Source organism: Myotis myotis, unplaced genomic scaffold (genome assembly GCF_014108235.1).
Source record: "Myotis myotis isolate mMyoMyo1 unplaced genomic scaffold, mMyoMyo1.p scaffold_m19_p_3, whole genome shotgun sequence".
Classification (NCBI taxonomy): domain Eukaryota; kingdom Metazoa; phylum Chordata; class Mammalia; order Chiroptera; family Vespertilionidae; genus Myotis; species Myotis myotis.
The window spans coordinates 211900680-211914504 of record NW_023416335.1 but is presented as its reverse complement, the minus strand read 5'-3'; the positions used below and the strand labels follow the sequence as shown (position 1 = coordinate 211914504).

General features: G+C 58.7%; 1 protein-coding gene across 2 annotated transcripts in view; it reads left to right on the top strand.

Moving 5' to 3' along the window:
- The window catches only part of KIAA0930 (KIAA0930 ortholog), a 41930-nt gene extending 29092 nt beyond the window's left edge, over positions 1-12838 (top strand). The window contains exons 3-10 of one of the 2 annotated variants that reach the window (XM_036297866.1): positions 1-84; positions 181-258; positions 422-523; positions 1804-1944; positions 2385-2579; positions 5034-5196; positions 6657-6815; positions 7135-12838. The exon at positions 1-84 is cut by the window's left edge and continues 48 nt beyond it. In XM_036297866.1, coding sequence (XP_036153759.1) covers positions 1-84; positions 181-258; positions 422-523; positions 1804-1944; positions 2385-2579; positions 5034-5196; positions 6657-6815; positions 7135-7175 — 963 coding nt within the window. In that variant the 3' untranslated portion in view covers positions 7176-12838. The remainder of the gene's footprint in view (positions 85-180; positions 259-421; positions 524-1803; positions 1945-2384; positions 2580-5033; positions 5197-6656; positions 6816-7134) is intronic. The other variant, XM_036297867.1, reaches the window with a different exon arrangement.
- The last annotated feature ends 987 nt before the right edge of the window (positions 12839-13825 follow it).

Here is a 13825-nt window from a genome sequence, read left to right as displayed (position 1 = left end):
CGGGACTCCAAGAAGCTGCCAGGCTTGGGGGACCCTGACATTGACTGGGAGGAGAGCGTCTGCCTGAACCTCATCCTCCAGAAGGTAAGGGTCGGCGGGGCGGGGCTCCAGCAGCAGGGCAGGGGGTGGGCGCTGAGGGACAGCCGAGCCCTCCACGCACCCCCTCCTGCTCTCTTCCAGCTGGACTATATGGTGACATGTGCCGTGTGCACGCGCTCTGAGGGGGGCGACATCCACATCCATAAGAAGAAATCCCAGGTGAGCCACCGACCGAGAGCCCCAGGCCTCCCAGCTGCCAGCTCCGCCTGGGAATTGCAGCCCTGCCTGCCCGGGGTTGGTTCTGAAGAGGTGTGTTTTAGACAACATGGTCCACCTGGGTGCAGGTGGGCCTCACTGCGTCCGTATATCTCCTTTCTTTCAGCAAGTGTTTGCGTCCCCTAGTAAACACCCCATGGACAGCAAAGGGGAGGAGTCTAAGATCAGCTACCCCAACATCTTCTTCATGATCGACAGCTTCGAGGAGGTGAGCGTGTCTCCCATCAGCGCTCCCTCCGGCCTCGCCCCCTTGCAGAAAGGCGGTGGAGGGTGGGAAGGGCTAGAAGCAGATGGGTCTGGACTCCTACCGACGTGGCCCCCACTCTTCCTGGTGTTGGATGAGGAGCAAGGGTACCCCCCAGCTTGGAGCCTCAGTTCTCCCACCTGTAAAATCGTGCTCATCTGTCCTATTACCCTCAGGGTTGGAGGTCAAAGGGGCGCCTGAATGGGAGACGGCACTAAAGGCCTACGGCAGTGCTGCCCTGCAGGAGGGTTGTTAGTATCGCCACAAAACTAAACAAGTGCCTCCACCCCGCGCTGCTCCAGCCTGGGACCCTGGGGGTCAGGGGCAGGGCTTTGGGAGTCATCCAGCCACGCGTCTGTTTTAAGGTTGGGCAAAGGGTGACTCGCCCAGGGAAGCAGGTGCTGGGGAGAACCAGGCTGTGTCCCACTCCTGACCGGCACAGCACCTGCCCAGCCAGTCCCCCCCCGTCCCCCCCCCTGGCCTCTGAGGAGGAGGGTGGCTTCCAGCGCCTCCTGGATTTGATTGTATCTTTTTTCTTTTTTTTGAGATAGAGTAGAAGGGAGGGAGGAAAGGGGAGAGAGAAAGAGAAAAAAAATCGATGTGAGAGAGAGACATAGATTGGTTGCTTCCCGCAGGTGCCCTGACTGGGGTCAGGGATGTGCCCTTGACCAGGAATCAGACCCACAACCCTTGAGTGTGCAGGCCGACGCTCTATCGATTGAGCCACACCAGCCAGAGCTTGATGGTATCTTGAAGCATCTTAGGCTCAGGAGGCTAAGTGCCCCTGGAGGCTCACACAACTCGTTCATCCAAGGAGCTGAGATTTGAACCCAAGTCTGTGTGGCCTCAGAACTCGGGGTCACTCTGTGCCTGCATAGAAGCCGAGAAGTTCAGGGCGGGGCGGGGTGGGAGGGGCTGGTCCCCCATGGCCGGAGCGGGGAGATCCTGGATCCTGGGCCAGACAGTCCTCTAACTGCCTAACTTCTTAGCCTGGAGGTGTGATGAGGGCCAGGAGTCCTTCCCCTTCCCTCCCAGAGTCACAGGCACAGGCACCCTCTGCTGGACGCTGCCCCTGCCAGTTAGGCTGTACTGGGTCGGCGGAGGGTGGCAGAGCTGGGTGGCCACAGGTTTCTCATCTGTGCCTCAGTGTTCTCATCTGCTAAATGGGAGTTTTTGGGGCGAGTGAGGGGTGGGTGGTGAGCAGCTGACAGTTGACGTCTTCTCTCCGCTTGCTCCCACCCCAGGTGTTCAGCGACATGACTGTGGGGGAAGGAGAGATGGTCTGTGTGGAGCTGGTGGCCAGTGACAAAACCAACATGTTCCAAGGGGTCATCTTCCAGGGCTCCATCCGCTACGAGGCGCTCAAGAAGGTGTACGACAACCGGGTGAGCGCGGGTGGCCCGGGCCCAGCCCCTCCGAGCCGCCCTCCTCAGAGTACCTGCGCACCCAGCCCCACTAAGGTGGCTCAGGGCCAGCGCTCTGTGACCTTCCCAGGCCACCCCCAGCAGGACACTCCCAGGGCCGGCCCTGACTCACCTGAGGGACAAGAGCCAGGCTCTCTCCGGAGCTGGGCGCCACCCTGAGGCTCTCCTCCTTGGAGCCTGGGGGTTGTGCTGGTGGGGGGTGGGGACGGGCTCGGGTTCTGGGGCTGCAGCTCTGTTCCCAGCCGGGCCCTGGGCCTGCTGGGCGTAGGCTCACCGGCAGTGAGGGGGATGTCAGCCAGGGACCCCATGTGTGCAGCACTGCCCTGCCTGCTGGGGCCCTGCTCCGGGAGGGTGACTGTCCGCCCACCAGCCTGGCTCAGCCTTTTCCCACCTGCCCACAGGTGAGCGTGGCCGCCCGCATGGCGCAGAAGATGTCATTTGGCTTCTACAAGTACAACAACATGGAGTTCGTGCGCATGAAGGGGCCCCAGGGCAAGGGCCACGCGGAGATGGCCGTCAGCCGTGTGTCCACTGGTGACACGTCCCCCTGCGGGACTGAAGAGGACTCCAGCCCGGCTTCGCCCATGCACGAGCGGGTAAGGGCTGCCCCCTCGGGCAGGGCTTCCTGTCCCTTGATTCTGCTTCCCACCGTCTCCCTGATCCTTACAGCCCCAGGGGAGGTAGGTATTGTCCCCACTCTCTGGGGAGGAGGCTGAGGTTCAGAGAGAGCAAGTCACTTGCCCAGGGTCACACAGCAGGTTAGTGCCCGGGCCAGAGCCCTTTCTGCTCCCCTGAGCTGTCAGTGCAGCCAGGCTGTTTACCTTGCGCTGGCGCCTGCCTCAGTGGAGCTGCTGGGCGAGCGCAGGCGGGTGACAGGCCTTCCCTGTGAGAGAGATGGGGACAGTGAGGCGCTGGCCTCCGTCCTGTTCCCTGAGCAGCAGCTCTGCTCTTTGCCCACCAGGTGTCTCCCAGGTGAGCAGCTGCTCAGCCCCCTGCACCCCGCAGGCAGGAGGGAGCTTTCCTGTCCGTGGACCTGGGAACCCCGGGTCGCATGACTCTGGTGTGACAGCACAGCCTTGCAGCCCTGCCATTTCCAGGCCACCATCCTTCCCCGGGGTGGGGACCCAGGTCGGCGGCGGCTGTACTCGGCCTTCAGTGGGGCTCAGGGAGGAGGAAGTCTCCCCCCCAGCCCACTGGCCGCTCTGCCGGCTTGGGTATCTCGGGGCTGCTCAGAGTGGCTCCCGGGGTCTTGGAAGGAGACAGGCATGTGAGCACAGTGGGCAGGAGGCAGCCCTGCTCAGCGCATCGCCAGGAGGGGCTGGGGGAGACTGGGCTGGAGTCTGGGCGCTGCTGCTCGCCGCCTGGGACAAGTCTCTCTTCTCCCTGAGCCTCTGCGCTCACCCAGAAATGGGGTGGCACACCGGCTCCCTGCGGTGTTGGGAGGCTCCGAGGAGCCGCTGCACCTCAAGCACCTGCACAGGGCTTGGCCCGCAGGTGTCCAGGGAGCAGCCACTGTAGTGACTTTGCTGGTGACCCGCTTGGGAGGTGACTCTTAAGAATGTGAATAACGCGCTATGTGCTGAGTGCGGGAGAGTGTTTGCCGTACTTTTAATCTGTCTAATGATGACAACCAGGCGTATCTCCAAGAGGCCAGAGGTCATTTTCTTTAGTGTCTTTATACCTTTCCTGTGTATCTTCTGCAATGAATGTGTTTTATAAGCAGAACAAAATAAACGGTACTTTTGTAAGGAGGGTGAGAATCCCAAGCGGGGGCCTCTCTTCGCAGGGTGGTCCCGGGGTCACGGGGAGGGACTTGCCAGGGCCACACAGCTGTGAGTGGCAGGGCCTGACCTCCTGGGGACCTTCCAGGCCCCGCCACCTCTGTGCTCACTGTTGCTTACCCTCCTTTTCCAGGGGGGTCATTTGTAACCAGCGTATGACAAATGCAGATTCTGTGTGTATTGTGGTTTCTGGTGTTTGTTTTTTATCTTTTAAAACCTTCCCTGACTTGTGGGAGGACCACCTGGAGCCAGCGGCCGCCGGGACTTTGGTGGACGTCAGAGCCATGATGAAGAGGCTGACGGGGCTCCGGAAGTCTCGGTCCCAGCTCACCTTGTTCCTCAGATTCTTGTTTGCATGGGGAGGAGGGAGGAGAGGGGCCACGTTCCCTCTGCCTGGAACGCCCTTCCCCCCCTTCTTCACCTGGCGAACTCCTACTCGTCCTTCAAGACCCGGCTCCAGCGGCATCTCCTCCAGGAAGCCTTCCCTGCTTTCTCGGGCTTTTGCCTCTGTGCTCCCCTGTATTCCGTGCCTCTCTTTATGTGTCTCAGCAACCAACATGCAGTCTGTTGTTGTTCCTCTTTGAGTCTGTTGCCCCCAGCAGACTGTGAGCTCCTTGAGGGCAGGGACCAGTGTCATGTGCCTGTCTGTGCTTAGTGCTGCGTCCGCTGGGCCCCAAGCAGGTGTGGAGAATGTTTGGTGAACTGAACAGTGTGTTTAGAAGAGAGGAGAGGAGGGGATGGAAGCATGGACCACTTAGCCATAGCAAGCGTGTGGAAGAATGCTGGGGGGATGGGGACGGGGACATGTTAGCCAAGAAATGAGGGCGGAAGACCTGAGTTGCAATCCGTTTTGCCATCGTCCTGCCGGATGATGTGAAAGTTCACATTGGACGAGTTAAATTTGCTGTCCACCTTCGAGTCCTCACTTGCCCGAGGGGTTACTGCGGGTCCTATCCCGTGGAAGTTCTGTGGGTTCAGTACTGTGGCAGCTGCCTGAGTAGCGTTAGTAGCCAGTCTTGGCACTAACCCAGCCCCTGCCAGTGTGTGAGGGCAGAGCTGGTGGCCAGGCCGTCCTGCTGGCCCCTGAGCTGAAACCATGTCCTAGTGCCCACGCAGCCCGCAGCAGGTGGGCTCGGTGCCACAGCCGGGTCCCCTCCTCAGCCAGTGCTCCCATGGGGAGCTCTGTGTCGGGTTCTTTGAGGCAGGTGAGTGGCTTTGGGATCCCCGCAGGTTGGTGGCCGCTCTGTGACTACGGCTCTTTGTCCCCAGATGACCTCCTTCAGTACGCCCCCCACCCCGGAGCGGAACAACCGGCCCACCTTCTTCTCCCCGTCTCTCAAGCGGAAGGTGCCCCGGAACCGCATCGCCGAGATGAAGAAGTCTCACTCGGCCAACGACAGCGAGGAGTTCTTCCGAGAGGACGATGGTGCAGGTGACCAGCTCCTGATGCCTCTCGGTTCACTCACTCATTCATTCATTCATTCATTCCTCCTAGAGAGGGTGCCTGTCCGGGGGGAGGTGCTGAACAGACAGGCCCCTGCCGCGAGGCGCGCCCCCTCCAGTGTGTCTGTTCAGAACGTGCGGGCCGAGCGGCAGTCGCAGTGTTAGGGGTTCGTACACTTACAGATGCCGATGGTCTGATTGTCCTCACAGGGGCCGGACGTGCGTGCCGAGGGAATGGGCTCTGGTTTGTTCATGCATTTGGTGACTTGGTCTGTTTTACCCCCTGCGCTGTCTTTGGCCACTCAGCCTTGCTCTAGAGTCGGGTGGGGAACCTTTTTTCTGCTGGGGCCATGTGGATATTTGTGACATCATTCGCGGGCCATGCAAATGCATCCACGTAAGCGCTAGCCTGCAGAAAAAGGAAACTAGCCCGCGATATGGGCCAGACATTTCCTTAACGCGCCCCTACTGCCTTGGCAAGGCCAGCCCAAGTGACTCTGCGGGCGGTACCCAGACGTTCCCACCCGGCTCCAGTGGGGCCCGCAGGGTCCAGGCCTGCCGCTCTCCGGCCTCCGCAGCCTCCTGCCTGCCTGGGCAGAGGCCCTGGGTCTGGCCCACACCATTGCAGTCCCTCCCAGCACACCTGTGCCTCCGTGGTGTCGCTCCCGCCATCAGTAATCGTGCAGCCAGAGGGGCAGTCATGTCGCCATGGAGCCTAGGGGCCTGGGGAGCCAGTGGAGGGCTGTAAGCCAGGGATCCACAAAGTCCAATTGGAATATTCAGAATCCCACTCCGCGGTCCATGTGGAGAATGGACTCGAGGAGGGGGGCCGGCTAACAGGAGCCGGGGGGAGTTTCAGCTCAACTCCGTGCTGGGAGGCCCCAAGTGCAAGTGCGAGTGCGAGTGCGTCCTGCACCATGGCCCTCGGACCAGCGGCCCCAATGGCAGGGCAGGAACGCCAGGCGTGTCTGCTGGACGAGTGGCTGGACGGCAGGACGGGAGCTGGGGCGTTGGTGTTGAGTGGTCCCGCCCCCCAGACCCAGAGACTCCAGCACTGGCCTTGACCGCCCTGTGAGCTCGGCAGTGCCCTCATCTCGGATCAGACCCACGCCTGTAGGGAAGCATGAACAAACACCCACCTGCCTCCCTGGTGACGATGCCGAGTCATCCCAGCCTCGCCCCGGGTCCTGCAGGCTGGTGGCACCTAGTTCCAGTGGCAGGGCCACAGGGAAGCAGAGGCGTGGCAGTGTGCCGGGTGCATGACCCCACGGAGGAGACTCCAGACAGAGAAGGGAGTGGGGGGAGCTTGGAGGGGCGGGTGCGGCCCTGACGGATGGGTGGGCAGAGGGCAGGCGGGGGCAGAGGTCGCAGGCCAGGGTAATAAAGCGCCCGCAGGGGGCACAGCGGGGCGGGAAGGAGTCACCCCTGACCCAGCCTCCTGCCCTCCAGCTGACCTGCACAACGCCACCAACCTGCGGTCCCGGTCCCTGTCTGGCACGGGGCGGTCCCTGGTCGGGTCCTGGCTGAAGCTGAACAGAGCGGATGGAAACTTCCTTCTCTATGCACACTTAACCTATGTCACCTTGCCGCTGCATCGGATCTTAACAGGTAGCGTCTGCTGTGGAAAACGGGCGTCACTGCTTTGTAGCCACCCTGACTCCCGGGCCCCAGGTTCCTGCGGCCAGTTCAGGGGTGACCAACCCTGTCCCATCATTCCCAGTCAGGCCCCTGTTCACGCTTGCTGCGGGGCCTCTGGGAGAGGCGGCCCTGTCCCACTGACGGGGCCTGGCTCCACCCCGAGTCCCTGTCCGTGCCACGGGGCCTCCAGCACTGCAGCCTGCGAGGCTGGGAGAGGGAATCCTGGGAGTTGCGTGGTGTGGCCTTGCGTCCTGACCTCCTCGTCCTGTCCTTCCTCACCTCCCCCCAGACATCCTGGAAGTTCGGCAGAAGCCCATCCTGATGACCTAGCCGTGCACGGAGCCCCCGGCCCGGCCCTGGAAGTACTGCCAAGTGCCTACCTGTCCACCGCCACCGGGGTCTCTGTGACAGCCCAGTGCCGGAGCCGGAGCCAGGCGGGCCACTCCACCCCTGGGCCAGGGCCGACTCCATGAACACCAGCCCAAACTGAAGTGCCTCTTCCTCCTCCCCCGCTGGCTCTGCTCCTGCCCTGTGCCCACCCCCATCGCCCCGGCCCGTCTCTGGAGAGCCCTCTGCACCCACAGACAACCACGGACGCCAGGAGGCCATCGAGAGAGCGAAGGAGCAGCAGCGTCCAGTGTCCAGACCCGCCGACCCCAGGTGCTCGTCCCGCTCAACAGCAGGCAGGACCGTCCAGCTGGGGCACCCCGCGTGCCCACTGTCTGCACCTCTTAAGGAAGCGTTTACGATTTTGCAGTTCCGTGCCAATGAACCTCAGCGTCCGCGTTGGTCCCAACATGTCTGTCCTCCCTAGCGTGGTCCTAAAGGGGGCACCCTGGGGAGATGGGAGCACAGCTGTTGGATGGTGTGGCCCTGGGCGGGAACATGTCACCCCATACCCGGTTCCAGGAAGGCCTCGAGCTCAGCAGACAGGCCCTGATCCCGCCAGAATGGCCTTCGCTTCCAGCCAAAGAGCACCGCCCGCACACCTCCAACCGGGAGACATCCCGCTCCAGGCCTCGGCGCTGAGCCCAGACCGTGGACTGAGGACAGGGGAGGGCTCGGGGCCAGACGGGAGGGTCGGGGTGGGTGGCGTTGGCAGGCTCCTAGGAAGGCTCATACTCCTTGCGCTGGGAGGGGCTGGGGTTTCATCTCTGGTTTTCTAGAGATTACCTCCCTTGCCTGAGTGTGCTGGTCCCATTTCTCAGACCAACGCACTGAGGCGAAGGGGAATTGGCTTCTATGCGGCCGGTATGGTCAGGTGTGGGTGGCACAGGAGCCCCGGGCTTGCCTGTGGTCTGGTGCCAGCCAGGATCTCCGCCTGTGAGGATGCACGTGCCCTTCTCAAAGCCGAGCCCTCAGCAGGAGGCCTGGTCAGCCCCCTGGGAGCGGTCGCTGGTCTCTGTTGCTTCGTGGCTGGGTCTGAAGTCCCTGGAAATACCTGAGGGATCCTGCTGTGCATTAGAGGACCCCTTGGGGGGGCAGGATAGGAATTGAGGGGCTTGTTCCGTCTGTTTTTATTCTGTGCTCCAAGGGTTTGCACTGGGCTCCGGGACAGGGACTATGGGGCTTTCTCTAGATTTTGTATGCTGTTATTAAAAGCGAGCTGTTGCATTTCATTCTGCCTCAGTTTGCCCACCTGTAAAATGGGGCTGATACCACCTACCTCACTGACGTCTCCAAGTTCCAGTACACAACTGGGTCAGGGTGCAATCGCCAGCCATTCTGCACCACTGGGGTCAGGGGTCGGAGTCTGGCTGCGAATCTCCCTCTCCCCTGTCCTCGTCACCCCCTCCCCACCCTGAAGACGTTGGATGGGGTTGAGTTTGAACATTCTGGTGTTCTCTGCCGCCCAGCTTGTGCTCAGCGGTGCCCCGCTCCGCACAATTTCGAGTTCCGAAGCAGCGTCTGAAGCAGGGTCGCAGGGCAGGCCAGAGCGGGAGCCGAGCCGAGCCTCGGAGTGAGCCCACGTGGCCCAGGGCTCCAGGCGCCGAGGGTTGTTGGGAGGCCGATCGCAGGCCCGAGCTTGGGTCCCAGGTGGCTCTGCAGTGTCCGTTCTCTCCTGGTCATCTGGGGTCTGAAGACTGGAACTCGGTTCTTGGGAGAAACGGTCCTGACGTAGCTCCCTTGGGGGGGGATGAGCTAGTTCAGCACGTGCAGGAGGCAGGGTCCCCCCGTCCTCAGAGGTGGGGAGCCCCAGAAGGTTCCCCGCTGAAGCCAGCGGTTGGCCCAGCTCCAAGGCGTGGCCACTGCTCCTGGTTGGGCCGGCGAGTCAGACTCCTGGGGACCTCGCGGGGCGCTGGGGGCCAGAGCAGTAACGGGAAGACGCCAGGGAACTCAGACACTTGCTGGCAGCGGGGTCACGTGCTGGCTGGGCTCCGAGAGCTCGCCCCGCGTGTGCAGCCCTGGAACAGCACTCGGCGGTGGCTGTTCTGCATCCAGCACGCAGGCAGCGCCTGCACGTCGTGTCATTGTCCCATCTTACCGACGAGGAAGCCGCCGGAGGTGAAGTGACCGCCCAAGATTGACCGCAAGCATGGCAGGCAGGAGGCCACCGCGGCTTCGCCCCGTTCGCACTGAGCCCTCACACCGCTGCCCAGGACAGATGGACGGATGTTGGGTGGAGCTGACCTTTGTCTTTAAATCCCAAAGGTCCTGTGATACTGGATTGAAAACCTGCTCCGAGGTGCTTGATGACTGCGGTGAGCTGTTACGCCGAGGTCTGATTTTTCCAAGTGACAAATGGCATCAGTAACCAGTAACAGGAACAAGTGACAGGACCAGAACCCGTCTCCATGGGTCTTGGTATGGGTCCATCTTTACTTGTAAGGCCAGCTTTAATTTTCTGGGGACACGCCTATCGCGTGTTATGCAGGGATGACGTGTGCGTAAACTTCTTGAATGGGAATTGGAATCAAAAGTCCAGTTTTTCTTTGAAGAAACCTACGTGTCACATTAATCAAGCCCACAACCCGGGCATGTGCCCTGACCGGGAATTGAACTGGCAACCTTTCAGTGCATGGGACATGCCTAGCCAACTGAGCCACCCTGGCCGGGGCTAGTTAGTAGGCATTTTAAGAATGAAATAAAAGATTTTTTCCATTAAAACACATTCCACGGGGTAGTCCCTATGCAGTTGGTATATTCTAATGACTTGAAAAATCTATTTGACACTGTTATAATATGGTGGTTTTAAATCGGCCAAAATCCTTTACAGGCTTACATATTACAAGTCTGCTAGCTTTTTAATGAGACTTAATAGGTTTCATACATACATACAAGTTGTCTCAAAAAATGTATACACACTTGAAATAATTTATTCATTCCAGTGGGTTAAACCTGAAAAGAAACATGAGCTAGCTAGCAGCTGATGAAATGTGTGTACATTTTGGGGACACACACACACACACACACACATATATTTCAGTTTTCCAGTTTAGCCAAAATTTAGTTTTATATTCAGTTTCATAAACCAGTATCTGTTGACATGACATTGACTTCCTGCTCAGGCTTTCTCTCGTCTTGGAACCAGAAAACAAACTTCCCTTTAAAAACCCACCTAGTAGGACACAGCCCGAGACACGACAATGCGGTGCTGGCTGCCCTGCCCTGGAGCTCGCGCCGCCTTCGCAGCGTCTGCGGCCGCCCTCCAGCAGCTGTGCTCTTGTCAAGCAGCCGCAGTGCCAGCTCCTCAGAGACCAAGACGGAGGCGGCCTGGGAGGGGAGGAAGGTGCGTGCTGTCACTTCCTCTTCCCTTTCCCTATGGACTTGGCATGGACTTGACCCTCATGGAGAGAAGCCTCCTGCCCTGACTCGGCCCTGGAGAACTTGGAGCACCACACGCAGAAGCCAAATCACTGACCACCGAGTGGCCTGGGGTCGGGCCGAGTTCTGCAGGTAGAGCCTCGGAAGGGGAGGAAGCCAGACACTAGGAAGCGCTTAGAGCCGCAGCCGCCTGGGGCCCAGCAGGCCCCAAACCCGCTGAGTGTAGGTCGCACCGCCCTCACCTTCCTCGCCCTTTGGGCCTCACTGCACAGAAGGTGGGGCGATGTGGGTGTGAATCCTACCTCCTGTGCTTTCCAAACAAGTTCTCTGCTGAGACCCACAGGAAACCTGTGGAGATTTTAACTTTGAAGCCGTAACTAAAGTGATTTCTGCAAAAGCAGCTTGGCGACACGCACTGAACACCTTCAGGTCGGATTGTCAGCGAGTTTCCATCGTGATCAGCGGCTTCCGGTCAGCGGCGTCCGGTCAGCGGCGTCCGATTCCGCGGGAGCCCCGTCTAAGCCGTGCTCGCGTGGCTCTCGGCTGTGCTCACGAGGCTGCGTTCCTCTTGGAAGTTGGTTGCATGGTGACTATTACGTTTATTTTTTCTCCGTGTCTTCCTCTACCGAACTTGTAACTAGTTATTGTTTTGTCCACGAGGGCATTTCAGGTGAGACGCAGCTATTACAGCAATGTGGAAACAGTGATGGAACCTTCTTTTGCCCCCCAAACGTTTCTTACTGTTTGGAGTCCTGACACAAGCTGCATTTTTGACCTGTTGCCGGGGACTGACAGAAACCACCCCGTGCCCTAACCGGTTTGGCTCGGTGGATAGTCGGCCTGCGGACTGAAGGGTCCCAGGTTCGATTCCGGTCAAGGGCATGTACCTTGGTTGCGGGCACATCCCCAGTAGGAGGTGTGCAGGAGGCAGCTGATTGATGTTTCTCTCTCATCGATGTTTCTAACTCTCTATCCCTCTCCCTTCCTCTCTGTAAAAAACCAATAAAATATATTTTTTAAAAAAGAAAAAGAAACCACCCCCTGCAGGGCCTCGGCTGTCCTCGGGTCCGCCAGGGGTCAGCCGCCTCTGTGGTTGAGTCAGATGCTGGGTTTGCAAAATTAAGTCCAAGAGCTGCATCTCAGCCTCGGCGCCCAGCCCCGGGAAGCAGGACAGCCTCGCGTGTGCTGTCAAGTTTCCGGCTGCGCCTCCTCACCAGCCCCGGAAGTGGCGGTTTCGCACCAGCCCCCTGGTCTCGTGGAAGCTGGTCTTTGGCCACCGGCTCTCTGTTGCCTTGCTCTGCGATTATTCAAGCTGACACTGAGCACGTGGCCACGTTTCGCTAACTGCAGGAGCCTGTTTATTCCAAGTTCATCATGGGTGGAAGCAGCCTGAGTCGTTCTCACACAAGGGGCTCTCTTTCCCTTTCCATGGTCAGACAAAGGCTGTCACGATGCCATGGGTGTACATAAGGCCTAAGACACTGCAGAAAGTTCTAGACTAGGAAAAGGGGGTCTGAGGCACACACACTAGAAATAGTAAGGCAGCACATCCAGGTGACACCTGGGAACTGCTAGGAGCAGCTGAGCCGGAACTGCACCGGCATCACCTGGGCAGACTACAAGACGGTGGTTACGGAAGAGGCAGCTCGGTGGGTTAAAACGACGCCCTCGCCACACAGATCAAACCTGGTAAATAATTAGGTCCCTTTAAGCAGTCACCTGACAACGTTCAGCTGGAGAAAGTCTCCCCGGGAAGCTCCCTGGAAGGACCTCTTTGCCATGTATCGCCGACTCTGGATCCCTCTCGGTAAATGCTGACCTAGATGGACTTCCAGGAACCAGTCATGCCCCTGCCTAGAAAACACCGTAACGAGGGGAAACCTTTGGGAATGTTACACTGGGAGGAGGGGAACGTGAAATGGCCCATCCGACCCCATGGCCGTTGTATATAGACTAGACGTGGTGATGTGTAAACGCATTGTACTCTGTGCTTGGTTGGTAAAACAACAGGGCCCTGGGAAACTCGTGTGAGGAAGGAAGGTCTTTGTTTTGGGGATGATAACGGGATGTCTTGTCTTTTGCCTACAGCCTTGTGTTGAATTCCCTCCCCACTTGGCCTCCACATGAGCTAACAGGTTTAACAAGTTCTCTCTCCCCTGTATGTGGGTTATGGTCTTTCATCTTGGAATCTAACTTGAATAAAACCATCAGATTGCTGTTTGAAATAACCATGGTTGTTAAGTGAACTTTAATGATTATATTTTGGGTAAACAATTCAATTACAGAAACCAACCCAGTGGAGCCCTTTGATGAGCCGTGCGGGTCTGGCCCCTCCTGCTTCAAGCTGCATCCAACCCTGTGGGCCGTTGTCTCATCCTGGGCTGGGCTTCCTTGGGAAGCAAAATCGCCAGCCACCAAAGTTCACGTGTGACCTGTACCAGGGCTGCCATAGCTCTGCCAGTCCCCCCGCTGGAATATGCCCGAAGGGTGTGCCATAGGTTATCTTCAAACACATCACGAGGGAGCACAGATGTAGCCCAGGGTTCTCAAATCGGAGCCTGTATCAGAACCACTTATTAAAACCCAGAAAATATTCTGGAATTAGCTGATGTGATGGTTGCATAGCTCTGTGAATATACTACACACGGCTAAACTGTACACTGAGAGTGGATTTTATAGATGCGAGTTACATCAACAGGAGACAAGCTGGCCCCCGCCCGGCTCTGACTCTGGGTCCCCAGGTGTCTGAGGCCCTCGGGGCAGCTGAGCACCCAGGGCCACACTAGAGACCGCTGTCCTGCCCAGCCCTCAGCCGAGAGCCAGCACCGTCCCCGGGAGCTGTTGCGGGTTCAGGGAAAGCACTGACGGGCCCGTCAGTCTTGGCAGTTTTCTTTCCCAGGGCACATCTCCAGACCGGCCAAGTGCTGAGCAACTCCGGAGGCTGGAAAAGACAAGAGCCCGACTCCAAATACTAGTCTTGTCAATGCCTTAATAGTGATTTTCTAAAGCACTGAAAATCTACAGTTCCATAAACTCAAAACATTACTTTTTTTTTTATCATTTTGATCCTGTTTTAAAATGTCCTGAAGAGCTCGGATTTTTTGACTGAGACGGATCTGAACACGGATCCCCGCTCCACTGGCTCATCTGCGAGAAACTGAAGCTGCCTGAACTCGTTTCTTTGGAAACGCACCCAGGCCAAGTGCGGGAGGCCT